At 41.2% G+C, this 14,303-nt stretch overlaps 1 protein-coding gene across 4 annotated transcripts in view; it reads left to right on the forward strand.

The window, feature by feature from the left end:
* Positions 1-1,093: 1,093 nt before the first annotated feature.
* The window catches only part of PIKFYVE (phosphoinositide kinase, FYVE-type zinc finger containing), a 78,552-nt gene continuing 65,342 nt past the window's right edge, over positions 1,094-14,303 (forward strand). For 2 of the 4 annotated variants that reach the window (XM_032354605.1, XM_032354609.1), the window contains exons 1-5: positions 1,201-1,854; positions 5,162-5,342; positions 7,410-7,562; positions 10,721-10,839; positions 11,593-11,764. In XM_032354605.1, the coding sequence (XP_032210496.1) occupies positions 5,171-5,342; positions 7,410-7,562; positions 10,721-10,839; positions 11,593-11,764 (616 nt within the window). In that variant the 5' untranslated portion in view covers positions 1,201-1,854; positions 5,162-5,170. The other 2 variants (XM_032354607.1, XM_032354606.1) reach the window with 2 other exon arrangements.

Here is a 14,303-nt window from a genome sequence, read left to right on the forward strand (position 1 = left end):
TTGAATATTGGGAATCAATATAAAAAAAGAAAAGGAAAAGCTATTTTGAGTACATATCCTAATAATAATAGACTCAGTAAGAACCATAAGTCCGTGCTTCAACGAAGGGTTTGTTAGAGGTCACACCCAATAATCACAACTTTCTCACTCAGGTAGGTGAGATTCTCTGCTGAGAATGATAGTCAAGGTAATGGGGCAGGAGGAAGGGTGTGATGTGGGATAGTAGTTGAGAAATCAAAGAGGAAGCTGACAACTCTTAGGGAGATTGCTGAGGGCCTCCGGGACGGTGTTAGGGATTTCCTTGTACTGGTATCAGCTGTCCGGTTTCGGTGCTGCTCTCCATAGCCGAGAAGGCTAACTCGAGGAAAACTGGGTAGGGATTTGCCAAAACTCTTGAGCAAAGGGCTTGACGAATTTAATTAAAATAGCCCCTCACTTTGGGTTTCCTTTCTGACCGCCCCTGCCAAGCCCCACAACTGGGGTCAGCAGGTTTGGGCATGTTGTCTCACAGCAGTACAAAAAGATGGGCTAACGCTAGCCAGGCTGGGCAAGACGAGGCTTGGTAATTTTCTTTGCACTCAGTCTTGGTGCAACACAAAAGCTTGAACGAGAAGACTAGCTCTGGGGCTCACATCGCGTACTCTGGGGTAAGGCACTGTGCCAGAAGCTTTAAGTGAAATGTTTTACTTTATTTTCAGACGCTGTCTGTGCAGTGGGTGTTGTTATCAGCCTCATTGTAGAGTTGAGGGCAGGAGCCCGAAGAACTTAGTAATTTGTTTACGGTCACAGGGCCAGTTATTGCCCGTCACTTAAGCGTGACAACGGTCTGCGCTCTCGTGAATGTCAGTCCCTGCGAACGCGGAGCGCGGTAACAGCTTGCGAGAGCCCTCATCATCGAACACATACGGTAACTGCGGCGGCCCAGACAGCACCCGTCCGGTGACCCCGCACGCGTGATGCTCACGCGCGCAGTCGCCTTGGCTTCCTCTGGGAAGGCTGAGCCGGCCTAATCAGTCAAATTGCCCAAGACGACTCTATTTGAGCTCGACTCCTTTTGCCTGGGCGTCTGATCCGAACGTGGCGCGGCTGGGAAGGAGGGGGCGGAGCCGGCGCCCGGGAGAGTTGCGGATTGGAGAGAAGGAGGAACAGGGGGCGGAGCCTTCGGGGGAAGCGAGAAACCGCATCAACCATGTAAGTGGCTTTGCTTCCTGCAGCAACCGCCGGCGGCCCGAGTATCCCCGTCGCTGCGCTCCGGAGCTGGCTTCCTGCGCCTGGACGGGGTGAAGCGGCGACTGGGGTGGAGGGTGGCCGGCGGGGCCGGGGCGGGAGGCGCTGGCAAGAGGCGGCCTGTCGCGCGGCCGGCTGGCGCTGAGAGCGGGGAAGAAGGCCGGTGTGAGGAGCTCCGGGGCCAGAGCGGTGGGGAAGGCTGAAGTGAGGGCGAGAGCTGGCGTTTCCCAACCGTGTCGGGAGGCCGGCTTGCGGCCGAGGCAGGGCACCGAAGGGCGGAGAGCTCGCGCCCGTAGCGAGCCGGCTCCCTGATTCCCCGGTTGCCCCTTCTCTGGCGAGCGGGGAAGGGAGCCGGGTGCGGCTGTTCTTGAAGCGGTTTCCTCGGAAACATTTGAAGTTCCCTTGCCCGTCTCCTGTCCCGTGTCCCCGAGCTTGTTTTGGAGGTGCACAGTCCAGTTCCTCCTCCTGTCAGTTGCCGCCGTAGACTGAAGGAGAAAGTTCCTGAGCTACAGAACACGACACCAATAGTGGGTTTTCCAATACGTATCTACCTCCTTAAATGATTGCTTCTGCTCTTCGAGTCCGTTCCGTTTCTACCCGTGTGTGAGGAGGAGGCTTGATTTCCCAGTTAGTATTTTCCCTTTGCTTAGAATATTCCCAACAAAAGGGTGAGGATGAAATGTGATGGGTATTTTTAGGGAATTAAGAGTCTCTTGTTCCAGTAGAGTGGTTATTATTTTTAACATACTCGAGAAATATGAGAAGTGCTAGAATTCTGTATAAAGCAAGTTACTTAGGTTTATCGGAAGTGTGTAGGCATATGCTAAATGATCAGGTGTGGATTCAGTGCATCCTCTTTTATAATGAGTACCTGCTGACGGTAGAGGTAGTGGGTCGGGTGTGGCGCTCTCTTATTTCTCACTTATTTGAATCTGGTTTTCTGCCACTCCAAAATCCCATCAGGATTCAAAAATAACCTTAGTTTTCATTTTGGGTTGGTTTTGTTTTTGTTTGGTTGGATTTGGGTTTTTGACAGACTGGGCAGGTGAAGTCTTTGTGGAGCCAGACTACAGTCCCTTTTTCTTTCCCTGAGTGTTCCCTTTTTCTTCTTTTTGCGAAGAGTAATATGGATCATGTTGTGGTCTTGCTTTAGTGTTTTTGTTGGCATGTTGATGAAAAATTGAACAAAAAAACCCTTTGTTGTTGGAAACTGACATTTCTGGTGTTCAGCTGACTTGTATTATTTTGGGTACATTTTAAGTATTTTTAAAAACTGTGTTTAGGAATGATTCAGCTGATACTTGGGTTTTTTCATCTGCTTTATTTTGAAATTGGCTAGTAGATCGGGCTTGTTTAATACCTGATGAGCTTTCATATTGGCTTAATCGCCGAGATAGCCGGTGGTGGGTCTGTATATACTAGGAACCTTCAAATGAGAAGAGGCAGAGTACTGGCATTTGGAAGAGTAGGTTAATATTTCTAATTGCCTATCACTTAGCAAAGACTCCTGGTTTATATCACAGACAGTTTTTAAGCTTCCAGAGTAAGAATTATAATTTTTTTCAAGATCCCGGTGTCCTTATGGAATTTTTGAGATGAACTGTGTGACTGTGTTTATGTTTCAGAGATTATAGTTGCTGAGTGTTGTCATGGTAATTTTTATCCTCATATTTCCAAAGCTTATTAATTAGTTTTGTATGTGGGTGACCCTCAGAAGTAAGGCTGAGATTCTTTATTCAGATTGCTAACTCTGCTTCTGACATTATTTATGTCAAAGTAGAATGTAGACTGTTTTCCCAGGCCTGAGTGTTCCTGTAATCACATAATCCCTTTTCCTTAGTGCTTTTTTTTTCTTTCCTTTTTTCCCCCATTCCCCCTCTTTTTGAGTTTACATTTCTTCAGTCAGCAGCTTGCTTCAAAATCCTTTATGCTGGAATATGGATTGTTGACTACTCTCCCCAATAGTGGATGGTATTAGAGGCCTCCTCTCTCCCTCCCCTTCTTTCTTCTTCCTCCCTCCAGCCCCTCCCTCACTCTGCGGGCTCCCAACCCTCCTTCCTTCCTTCCTTCCTTCTCTTCCTTCCTTCCTCCACCTTCCTCTGCTTTCCTCTCTCTCCTCCATCTCTCTGTCTGCTCTTCCTCAACACTCCTTCCTCTTTTTCTTCCTCCTTCCCCCTCCGCCACCGTACCAATAAACAGTTATTGCCAAATCATGTTCAAGTTCATGGTTTGATTTCTGCTTTGTTTAATTAATTAATTATTAATCAGGCAATGTCTTGAGTAGTTAGAATTCAGTTAGGCTAGAATTGGAAGTATGTGAAGAGCTACAAAAATAATTAAAAAATATTTTATTTACTTATTTGACACAGAGAGAGAGAGAGAGCGGGCACGCGATCACAAGTAGGCAGAAAGGCAGGAAGAGGGAGAAGGGGAAGCAGGCTCCCTGCTAGGCAGAGAGCCCGATGCGGGAATTGATCCCAGAACCCTGGGATCATGACCTGAGCCGAAGGCAGAGGCTTAACCCACTGAGCCACCCAGGCGCCCCTACAAAAATAATTTTGATCTAAAGAGGAATTCTAGAATGAAACTTTGGGGTCTGCTTACAGTTCTATCACTGACTAGCTCTGTGACCCTCAAGAAAGGTGTTTAGGTTTAGTGTACATTGCTTGCCTCCAAGATGAAATGTAGTAATAAGTCCAGCTCTGTGCTCTCTCCAGGATTTTTGCAAAAATAAAACAAGATGGTAGATATGATCTTGAAAATGAAAAGCATTTGAAAGAGTATGATGTCCTCATAGTAAAACATAAATTAGTTGACAAACTATAGAACTTTAATGACTAAAGTTATGTGTAGTTTATGGTTCTCATTTATTTGAAGTATTAATATGGCAGGAAATAGACACTCGTGTTTTTCTGTAACCTCCATCTGTTGATGTGGTTACCTTTCCTACTTCAGTTGAACTATGATTTTTAGTTTTTGGGAAAAAGCCCTTTAAGATCTTCATTTTAATGTCTATATGAGTTTACTCTTAAAAGGAGAAGAACCAGGTTCATGTGCCTAGAAGAAGAGATGCTAGGAATAGCTTGTTGATTTGTATAGTTTTTGAACTGATAAGGCATGGCTTGAGGTTATATATATTATATATATAATATATAATTACATATTATAGAAATATATAATTTTTGAGGTTATACACAAGTATCATTAAGGGTTGACTGTTGCATCTTGGAAATATTTATGTTTTACATTTTTTATTTTTCCAATTTTTAAAAAAGATTTATTTACTTTAGAGAGTGAGAGAGAGCACGCCCACATGTGAGCTGATGGAGGGGCAGAGGGACAGAGAATCTCAAGCAGACTCCTTGCTGAGCTCAGAGCCCGTACTGGGCTCCAATTCCAGCTCATAAACCCTGAGATCATGATCTGAGCTGAAATCAGGAGTCAGATGCGTACCTGTTGGCTACCCAGGTGCCCCTGTATGCATTTTTTTAAAAGAAAAAATTGAAATAAGTTCAAAAAATTTTGAGGAATTAATATGCTTGTGTAAAACCTGTTTTCCCCCCGTATTGAGTATCTGTCTTTAAAAAGAAAAATCCTAAAATGAAAAAGATATAAATTATGTCAAAATGCTTTTTCTTTTTTCCTGCTCACGTTTATATTTACCTCCAAATTGTTAATGATTTCGATGTTTTCTGTAGATTGAATAACAATGTAGGCAGTTAGATTGGCTATATAATCATAGTTTCATGTGATTGAGACCCTTATGATCTAGACTGCAGTGTTTCTAAGCCTTAATTTGCAATATACGCTAAACTAGGTTTATTTACTCTTTGGTTTTCAGAGGTCTGAGTTTTCAGAGTCAGATTTCCAGAGATTTAGGGCTGCTGTTTCGACTTTTGAGCTTCCTTAGGAACTCCTGTCTTTTGTGTTTTAGACTCATGAGATGGCCACAGATGATAAGGCTTCCCCAGCCGTGGACTCTGCTAATGATTTGCCGCGGTCTCCCACTAGTCCTTCTCACCTCACACACTTTAAGCCTTTGACTCCTGATCAGGACGAACCTCCTTTTAAATCAGCATATAGTTCTTTCGTCAATCTCTTTCGATTTAACAAAGGTAAGCATTATTCTTAAGGATCAGAGAAGCTGCAGTTTTGATTTTCCGAAATTCTCTTGTTCAGCTTTCATGCTGTGTCTTTGCAAGGATGTGAAATAATCAACAAGGAGATAGCTTTAGCCATAGGTCACTGGGGTTTATTGCTTATGAAGAGAAAGCTAGAGTTTTCCCTGCAATCTTACTAATTATTGGTAACTAAAGATCTGAATTGAAAACTAAATGTTAAAAAGAGGTCCCTTTTTGAAGTTAGCCTTTTTTCCCCCTTTCTTAATATATTTCAACTTTCTTAAATTCACAGAATGGACTTTGTTCTTTTAAGGGTTAATAGACAAAAAGATTGTAATTAGATCCATAAAACTAGAAGAATCAGCATATGGGAGGAAAGTGTCTTCTATTTCCAAAATTTAAACTGTCATCATGCCTGTTGCCTTAAACCCATTAGATTAAGTTATAAATGTAATGATATCAAGAGAATAGATACTTTTTACTTATTTATTTCAGGAAATTCAGTATCGATGCAGTATTTTTATGTAATGAACAGTCTGTATTCCACACAAATGAAGTGTTCCCAAAAGAAAACTTCGCTTCCAGGATCCAGTTCAGGGTCATATTTTGCATTTGGTTTTCGTCTGTTTTTAGTCTCCTATTCTTAGTCTTTTGTGAGGTTGACATTTTAGTAGATAACATGCCAGGTATTTTATAGAATCTCCTTTGTTTGGGGTCTTCCTTATTTTTATTTTTTTCACTGAAGTGTAGCTGACAACATCGTGTTACTTTAGTTTCCGGTGTACAGCACAGTGATTGGACAAGTCTATACGTGGTGCTGTGCTCCCTCAAGTGGAGCTTGCCTCTGTCACCATGCAATGCTCTTATATACCATTGACTATGTTCCCTGTGTTGTGCCTTTCATCCCCATAACTTGTCCATTCCATCAGTGGAAGTGAAAAGGTACTTTTTAAATGAGCTCTTTTCAAGTAATATATTTTTTACCTGGAAAAAAATCTTTAAAAATATGGCCTGTATCTTCGCTTTCTATTTGTCTGTATTATTTGATATGCAATAGAAAGTAATCCCTCTTGTAAGGAATTTGAGAGTTAATTATTAAATGAATTCAGGAGAAATTTTAGTAGTATTAACTGACTTTTAATAGTAGTCATATTTAAAGCTGTATAAAACCTCCTCTTCTTAGTCCACTTTTAAGATAATGACTTTTTTTAAAAAAATATTTTTTATTTATTTAACAGACAGAGATCACAAGTAGGCGGAGAGGCAGGCAGAGAGAGAGGGGGAAGCAGGCTCTCTGTTCAGCAGAGAGCCCAATGTGGGGCTCGATCCCAGGACCCTGAGACCATGACCTGAGCCGAAGGCAGAGGCTTAACCCACTGAGCCACCCAGGTGCCCCAAGATAATGACTTTAAAAAAAATCTTACTATTTACTTATAGATTTATGGAAAAATTGGGAAGCTAGTACAGAGTTCTCATATACTCCCACACCCAGCTTTCCCTATTATCATCTTACGTTAGTATAGTATATTTATTATACTGTATTATATTCATGAACCATCATTGATGCATTGTTGTAAACTAAAGTATGTGTTTTAATCATACTTGTTCAGTTTCTACCTCAAGTCCTTTTTCTATTCTAGGATCTCATCCGGGATACAACATTATATTTACTCGTCATAAAATAATAATCTTCTTATTCAGCAAATGTTTATTGAGCCCCTACTATCTGCTTACTGTTGCACTGTTTTAATAGTGTATGGTATCTACCCCATAAACAAAACCGATCAAAAAAATTCTCTGCAGTCATGTAAAGCTTGTATTCTATTTCCTTTAATATGCTCACAATATTTCTAATGAAATGTAAAACAAACTGGGGATCACATATGCCAAGGGTATATCAGCTTGTAATTTTGTCACTTTCTTTGAATTTCTTTTTTTTAAACTTAATTTTTAATTATGCAAGTAATACGTAGTTACATTGTTTTCTGAACAATTTCATCCTCTTTGCTGAACTCTTGAGTTTTACTTTTTCAAATAATGCCAAGCTTTCCTTTGCTGCAGAGCGCGCAGAAGGGGGCCAGGGAGAGCAGCAGCCTCTAGCTGGAAGCTGGGCCAGCCCTCAGCTTCCTTCAAGAACACAGTCTGTGAGGTCACCTACACCTTATAAAAAACAGCTTAATGAGGAACTCCAGCGACGATCTTCAGCAGTATTAGGTGAGACGGTGCTTCTCATTTCATCTCTCTCATGTGTTGGATTTTTCCAGTCATTGTGTTTCCCAGGTTGTTTATTGACTTAACTTTTCTACCGTTTTGGAATAGTCAGGTGCTCTTCAGAATTAATGACGCTATTGCCTTGGTAGTGAAAGAATTTGTTGATACCTAAAAAAAATTCCTAAGCGCTTTATTAAATTTTAACTTAGGCCAAGCACAGATCTCTTGACTGTTTTTTGATTAATTACTTGCTTGGGTTTCAGAAGAGAACAGTTTGCAACATCCCCAGGAGAACACAGGTTAGTTTCAACTTTGTGAATGAATTCTGCATCTGTTCTTGGGATGGCTAGTATAATGTGGTGCGCATGCCTCTGGCTGCGGAACTCTGTCACCTCCGTTAGCGGGCTGCCACTTGCTCTTGGCCTCCTGTCCTTGTTGGGGTGCAGACTGTCCTTGTGGCTGGATGAGCTGAGCTCTTGCCTGTTTATTCTCTGTCCTGGTCTACTATAGTCATCTCCTTCATTTTCATGCTCTTCTGATGAGTATAGACTGGGGGTCAGTGCCTGAATCGAGAGACAAAACAAATGAGTTGTGTGATGTTTTATTTCTGTTAGAGTATTGAACTCAGCACAGTGGTTTGCCCAGCTAAAGGTGATAGAAGAAAGGCAGTGAGAGGTGGCCTAAGAGAGGAGGAGGGGGCAGCATTGGAAGTCAAGTGTCCCTCGACACCATATCCTATCTTGTCTGGCCAGCTTCCTCATGAGATCCTTGAGTGAAAAGTAGGCAGGCACAGGTAATGATGGTTGGCGGGAGGATATCTTACGGCCAGCTGAGACTCGGTATGGAACCTGAGGACTGGAGTGGGGCTTGTGCACGTTTCCTAGGGCAATGAGCCTCAGCCTGGGTTCCATCAGCCATTTTGGAAGGAAGACCCAGAGGGTGGGAAGGGGGAGAGGGAGAGAGGAGCTCTTCTTCTACCCCAGATTGTGGGAAGGAAGAGACCATCCCCACCTATCCTTTAAGCTCAGTAAACTCCTTTGCTTTTAAACCTGACCTGTGGCCACACTGTTGTTTTTGTTGAGGGATCTGACTATGTCCTATGCTGAATTAAGCATAGAATTTCCTTATTTGTCAAATTTAGGAGTTGGACTAGAGCCTCTTAGGGATTACAAACTGACAGCCTATCACACCTTGCCTTGGTGTTTTGATAAACTTGAATTTAAATATCACTAGGTAGGGGTGCCAGGTTGGCTCAATTGGTTAATCCTCTGCCTTTGGCTAAGGTCATGATCCCAGGGTCCTGGGATCGAGAGCCCCAAGTTGGGCTCCCTGCTCAGTGGGAGTTGCTTCTCCCTCTCCCTCTCCTCCTCCCCCCTGCTCATGTGCACTCTCTCTCTCTCTCAAATAAATAAATAAAATTCAAAAAAAAAATCACTGGGTGGAGCTTGTAATGTCTAATTTGCTGCAATCCTTACCACTCCTAACTGTCTTTTATCGAGTCCCTCTGATTCTTTGATTCTTTCTGCCTTAGCTGCTAGAGACATTTACATTTAAGCTTCGGAAGCCTGGGACTGTTTGACCAATCAAGTTCCTTTTTCTACTGCAAGGCTGTAATTCCACAATTTATTAGCCCTGTGACTTTAGGAACATCATTTCATTATGTAATATCCGTTTTACAAGAGAAGCATCTAAGGTTATTTAGGGCAGAGTGCTAGACCAGATTTCCTCTCAGGTCTCTTTCACCTTCATGTGTGATTCTTTTGGTTCCAGCAAAGGCTTGCGTTTCCTTTTCTGTTGAGTGATGCCATTAGTACTCTCTTATGCTTCTAAATAGCTAAATGCAAGGGGTTGTCGCTGCCTGGGAGCACAGCCGTTGCAGTCTAACAGCTTCATCTGCCTCTCTTTTTACCTTATGAATTATGGACACTTCCTTTATTTTGTGATACTCAAGGAGAATTTGGTCATTCTAATGCTTGCATGTTGTATTCCAGTAACAACACATCTGAGGTGTCTGCTGAAATTAGCATTTGACTATAGAAAAAGTTTTTAAAGTTTTCTAACATAGGTGCACTTTTGATAATTATTTGTGTTATTCAGTTGTCTTGGGAAGTTCTTTGTCAATTTAGATTCAGAGAACAACCACTCGTTTCTTGGTAATCCTTTCTGTGCCACCCAACCCAAACAAAGAACATTTAAAACAAATCTAGCGTGAGTTTGAGAAAGACTTGAGGCCGGGTATCTTCCATCTTGATTTCCATAGGTTATTTGTTAATGAGATTAAATTAATAGAGATTTTCATCCCTTTTATCAAGCCACCTCCCTTCATTCTTAAGTTTTGTAACAGCCAGAGCCAGGAAACTTCAGTCGTAATCTTACTCTAAAATAAGGAAATAATATCACAGTTTTTGTGGGTGTATGCATTTTGTCCTTGAAGCTGAATTTGGTTTACTATTGATAGGACTGGCTTCGGTATTGCTATTAAAAGTGTAAGTGATGTCTTTCAGTTTGGAGATGCAGGGTCAAGGAGGTGGCAGGAAAGGGTGGGACTGGAGTTCTAGCAGTTCTTTGGTGTTTTTAATCTGTTTAGATCTTGGTGAAGGGAATTGTGGGTAAATCACCGCCCTGGATATTCTGAGCTCTCTCAGTCTTTGGGGATGTGGTTATTAAACTCTTTTCTGATCATCTGCTTCATGAGGCTTTAGGTACTTGGTCTGTAGACTGAACTGAACTGTTGCTTACTGTTTGGCTGTAGACACTAAGCTAGGTCAACTCACAGGGATTGCTTTTTCTTCTAAATTTTTAGCAGGTATTTATGATGATTTGGGAACAAAGAGCCCAGTAAATCATAATGAATTTTGGGCCCTTCTGAGCAATGTGTCTGTCTGGCCTCAAAGCCATCAGTGGTCTTAGACAGTGCTTTTTTTAGGTAGCCCTTACTTGCTTGTGAAGCAGTGTTTTACATGGTAATAAATACTTCCAACAGCCGCTTATCTTTATAAAAACTAGTTTAACTCTCAATCCATATCAGTGGCTGGGAGAACATAAAGGCACTGTGCATCACATATACACCTTATTTTGCATAGATATTAGAGACTAATAACAAGGTTGCCTTTTCTTTCTTTCTTTCTTTTTTTTTTTTTTTTTTGGTAAATCTGATTCAGACACGAGAAGGAAAGCAGAACCTACCTTTGGAGGTCATGACCCTCGTACAGCTGTTCAGCTTCGAAGCCTCAGCACAGTATTAAAACGCCTCAAGGAAATCATGGAGGGGAAAAGCCAGGTACTCTCTACGGGGTTTAGAAGATTTTTATTAAATACTTATATGGGGCTTATGCCATACTCACTAAAAATGGCATAATGCTACTCGACTCGAAAGACTGTTCAGCTAGTATTTCCTCCAGTTACGAACACATTTTTAATACAAATTCTTAACTTTAATTTATCATTTTTCTGCCCTTTATGGTAAGTGCTTTTTGTTTTAAGTTAGTGCTTTTCGGTTGAAGAAGTGTTTATTTAGCCCAGATTGTCTTTCATGGTTTCTTCAAGAAACTTTATAATTCATGGGAAGTTTTGGGGTCAAGCTTTTTTTTTTCTCACAGAGGTCTAATTGGACCAAACACCATTTTTTTGGTTTGTTTTATTTTGTTTTGTTTTTGCTTTTTTGGAAAAGACCATGCTTCACTGATTGCATTATAAATCTTGTCTTAAGTTCATATACGTGTGTGAGGGTGTGCCAGGCTCTCTTTTCTGTTCTATAGTTCCATTTCTTTTTCTATCCTTGAATGAATTTTCTATCTAAAATTACTATAGTTTTAGAATAAGTCTTGATGGACAGTAATGTAAGTCCTTCAACTTAAGCCTTGTTCAAGGCTATTTTAAGGCCTAAGGTGATTTTGATCTTTTCCATTCCCATATGAATTCTTGAAATAAGATGTCAATTTCTGCAGAAGAAACCTTGTAGGATATTGATTAGCATTGCACTTTTCATTGCATCTTTTCATATTTTCAGTTTCACATATTGTTACTGTTACAGGATAGCGACCTGAAGCAATACTGGATGCCAGACAGCCAATGTAAAGAATGCTATGACTGTAGTGAGAAATTTACAACCTTCAGGCGCAGACACCATTGCCGACTGTGTGGGCAGATTTTTTGCAGTCGTTGTTGTAATCAAGAAATCCCTGGAAAATTTATGGGCTATACAGGTAAATGCACTTTATTGATAGTTTTGCAGTTTTTAAAGGTCATAACTATAAAATAGTTATAATACAGGACCATTGTGAAGCCAATTTTTATTTTGGGTTTTGTGTGTGGGACATGAGGAACACAAAAGTGGGGGTGATACAGCTTTGCTTTAAAGGACTTTACAGTCGAATAATAAAGTAGATGGAGAGGTTCATAAATAGAGTAAAAGATAGTGTGTCATAGATGCTAGCAAAAACCACAGGAGCAAGGGCGCCTGGGTGGCTCAGTGGGTTAAGCCGCTGCCTTCGGCTCAGGTCATGATCTCAGGGTCCTGGGATCGAGTCCCGCATCGGGCTCTCTGCTCAGCAGGGAGCCTGCTTCCTCCTCTCTCTCTCTCTCTGCCTGCCTCTCTGCCTACTTGTGATTTCTCTCTGTCAAATAAATAAATAAAATCTTTAAAAAAAAAACCACAGGAGCAATAATATTTATTAGACAAGGTGGTTAGGATAGATTACTAATATATATTACTATGAGAATTTTCATTTTATAAAATGCAGATCATCCTTGAGTTATAGGACACCTTGCTTAGCAAACTGCATCTTATTCATATTTTTTCGTAAATTTATCAGTATGGAAATTTTAAATTATTTAAATTATTTGTTGAAGTAGAAAATACCAAACAATGGTATGTGGATTTACACAGTGCTTTGGGAGTGGAAGGTGGGCAGAAGTTACCAAAAGGAGAATACTCTTTGCATCTCTCAAATTATTTTTGTTGCCGTGCAAATCTTCCTCTTAGCCTTACTCACTCCCCCTGCCCCCCAGCTGCTAGAGTTCAGAGCTCAATTATCTTTCATCAGGATTTTGGCTGCAACCTTTAGAGGAATTTTTTACCTTTAGTTTTTCCCTACTTCTAGATCCTTTTCCATACTCTGGTTATTATTCTTTGTTAAATGCTAATTTGATCATATTGGGATATTACCTGCCTAAAACTCATTCAGAGCTCCTGTTACCCTTAGGATAAAATCCTGTCTTGTTAATATGGTTGTCATGTTAGTTTCTCAGGGCTGCCATAGCAAAATATTACAAACTGAGCAGCTTACAACAACAGAAATTTATTTTCTCAAAGTTCTGGAGGCCAGAACTACAATAATAGCTCTCACTGCACAGGTCAGAGAACTAATGTAGGGATTCTTCCATTTACTGAGTATGTTTATTCCAACTGTGTGTTTTAGAACTGAGGAATAACCACAGAGTAACCACTCAACCCACCAGAAGATGGATCTGAGCTAAAATCTATTCATCACCTGACCTCTATAAGTCTCTCTCCTGACTGGTAGACTATAAAAAAATTTTGGGTCTCCTGAAATGAGAGCCAAGTCCAGTAATCCCCCAAAGGTTTGACTGTTACCTTTTTCTTAATGCAGTCACCCTTTGGGGAAGGGTGGTACATATATTAACAGTGTTAAATTTTTGGCAGGGTGTAATGAGGTTTTTCTCAAGGGGACCTAGCCTCCCTGCTTCATTCAAGGAATTCTGGGTCTGTAAATGGCTCAATTCTGAGAATTAATTGGGAGGTCATGACTGTTTTTGATTTAAGTTAGACTACTGTCCACTTGTTCTGGAGTTTGTCTTATACAAATCTAGTAAAAATTTAGTAGACTGCCCATTGACTTCACTTCTGGGAGTACTATGATCAATGCCATGGTCGCTACAAATCAGACTATAGTGAATCCTGTGTTGACTCCACTGTCTATTATAGTATCCGTGCCCACCTTGTCATTGGTGATTAAGTGCCACCATTCTGCGTGTGCCGCCCTAGGATCTAATGGTCTCCATTACATTTAGGTTTTTCAATTCAGTGGAAGCAGTTCCCACTGTAATTTTCCTTTTTTTTTAAGATTTTATTTATTTGACAGAAATCACAAGTAGGCAGAGAGGCAGGCAATGAGAGAGAGGGGGAAGCGGGCTCCCCGCTGAGCAGAGAGCCTGACACGGGGCTCGATCCCAGGACCCCGGGATCATGACCTGAGCCAAAGGCAGAGGCTTTAACCCACTAAGCCACCCAGGCACCCCCCCGCCCCCCGCCAACTGTAATTTCTGACCTACAGAGAAGAGTGACCACAAAGCTCTACAAGGATCCTGGGGTTCCCCTCACAAATTTATTTCTCATGGTCATGAGAGGTATATGTTCTAGATCCTGCTGGGGTGAGTAAACGGGTGTTACTTGATAAATCCTTTCTTAACATTTAATATCCCTGATTCTTTGGATCCCTTCCTTCATAATACACCAGTTAGTTCTGGCCTTTCAGCCTCTTAAAGTATAGGCCACTTTTGGTCCCATGTTTCAGCCAGTCAACCAACAGGACTGTTAGAGCCCTCTTTACCCTCATGCTATGGTTTTCAATTCATAATCTCTATTTAGTGGGCTCATATCAGTAAATTCAGCTGGGTCCTACTTTATGTTCTTTCTACTGTATCTTTGATATATCTCCACTGTATCTCCTATATCTTTGATATCCATTTGCATACCTATTCCCTGGGTTTCTGTCCATATGA

This window comes from Mustela erminea, chromosome 8 (genome assembly GCF_009829155.1).
Source record: "Mustela erminea isolate mMusErm1 chromosome 8, mMusErm1.Pri, whole genome shotgun sequence".
Lineage (NCBI taxonomy): Eukaryota > Metazoa > Chordata > Mammalia > Carnivora > Mustelidae > Mustela > Mustela erminea.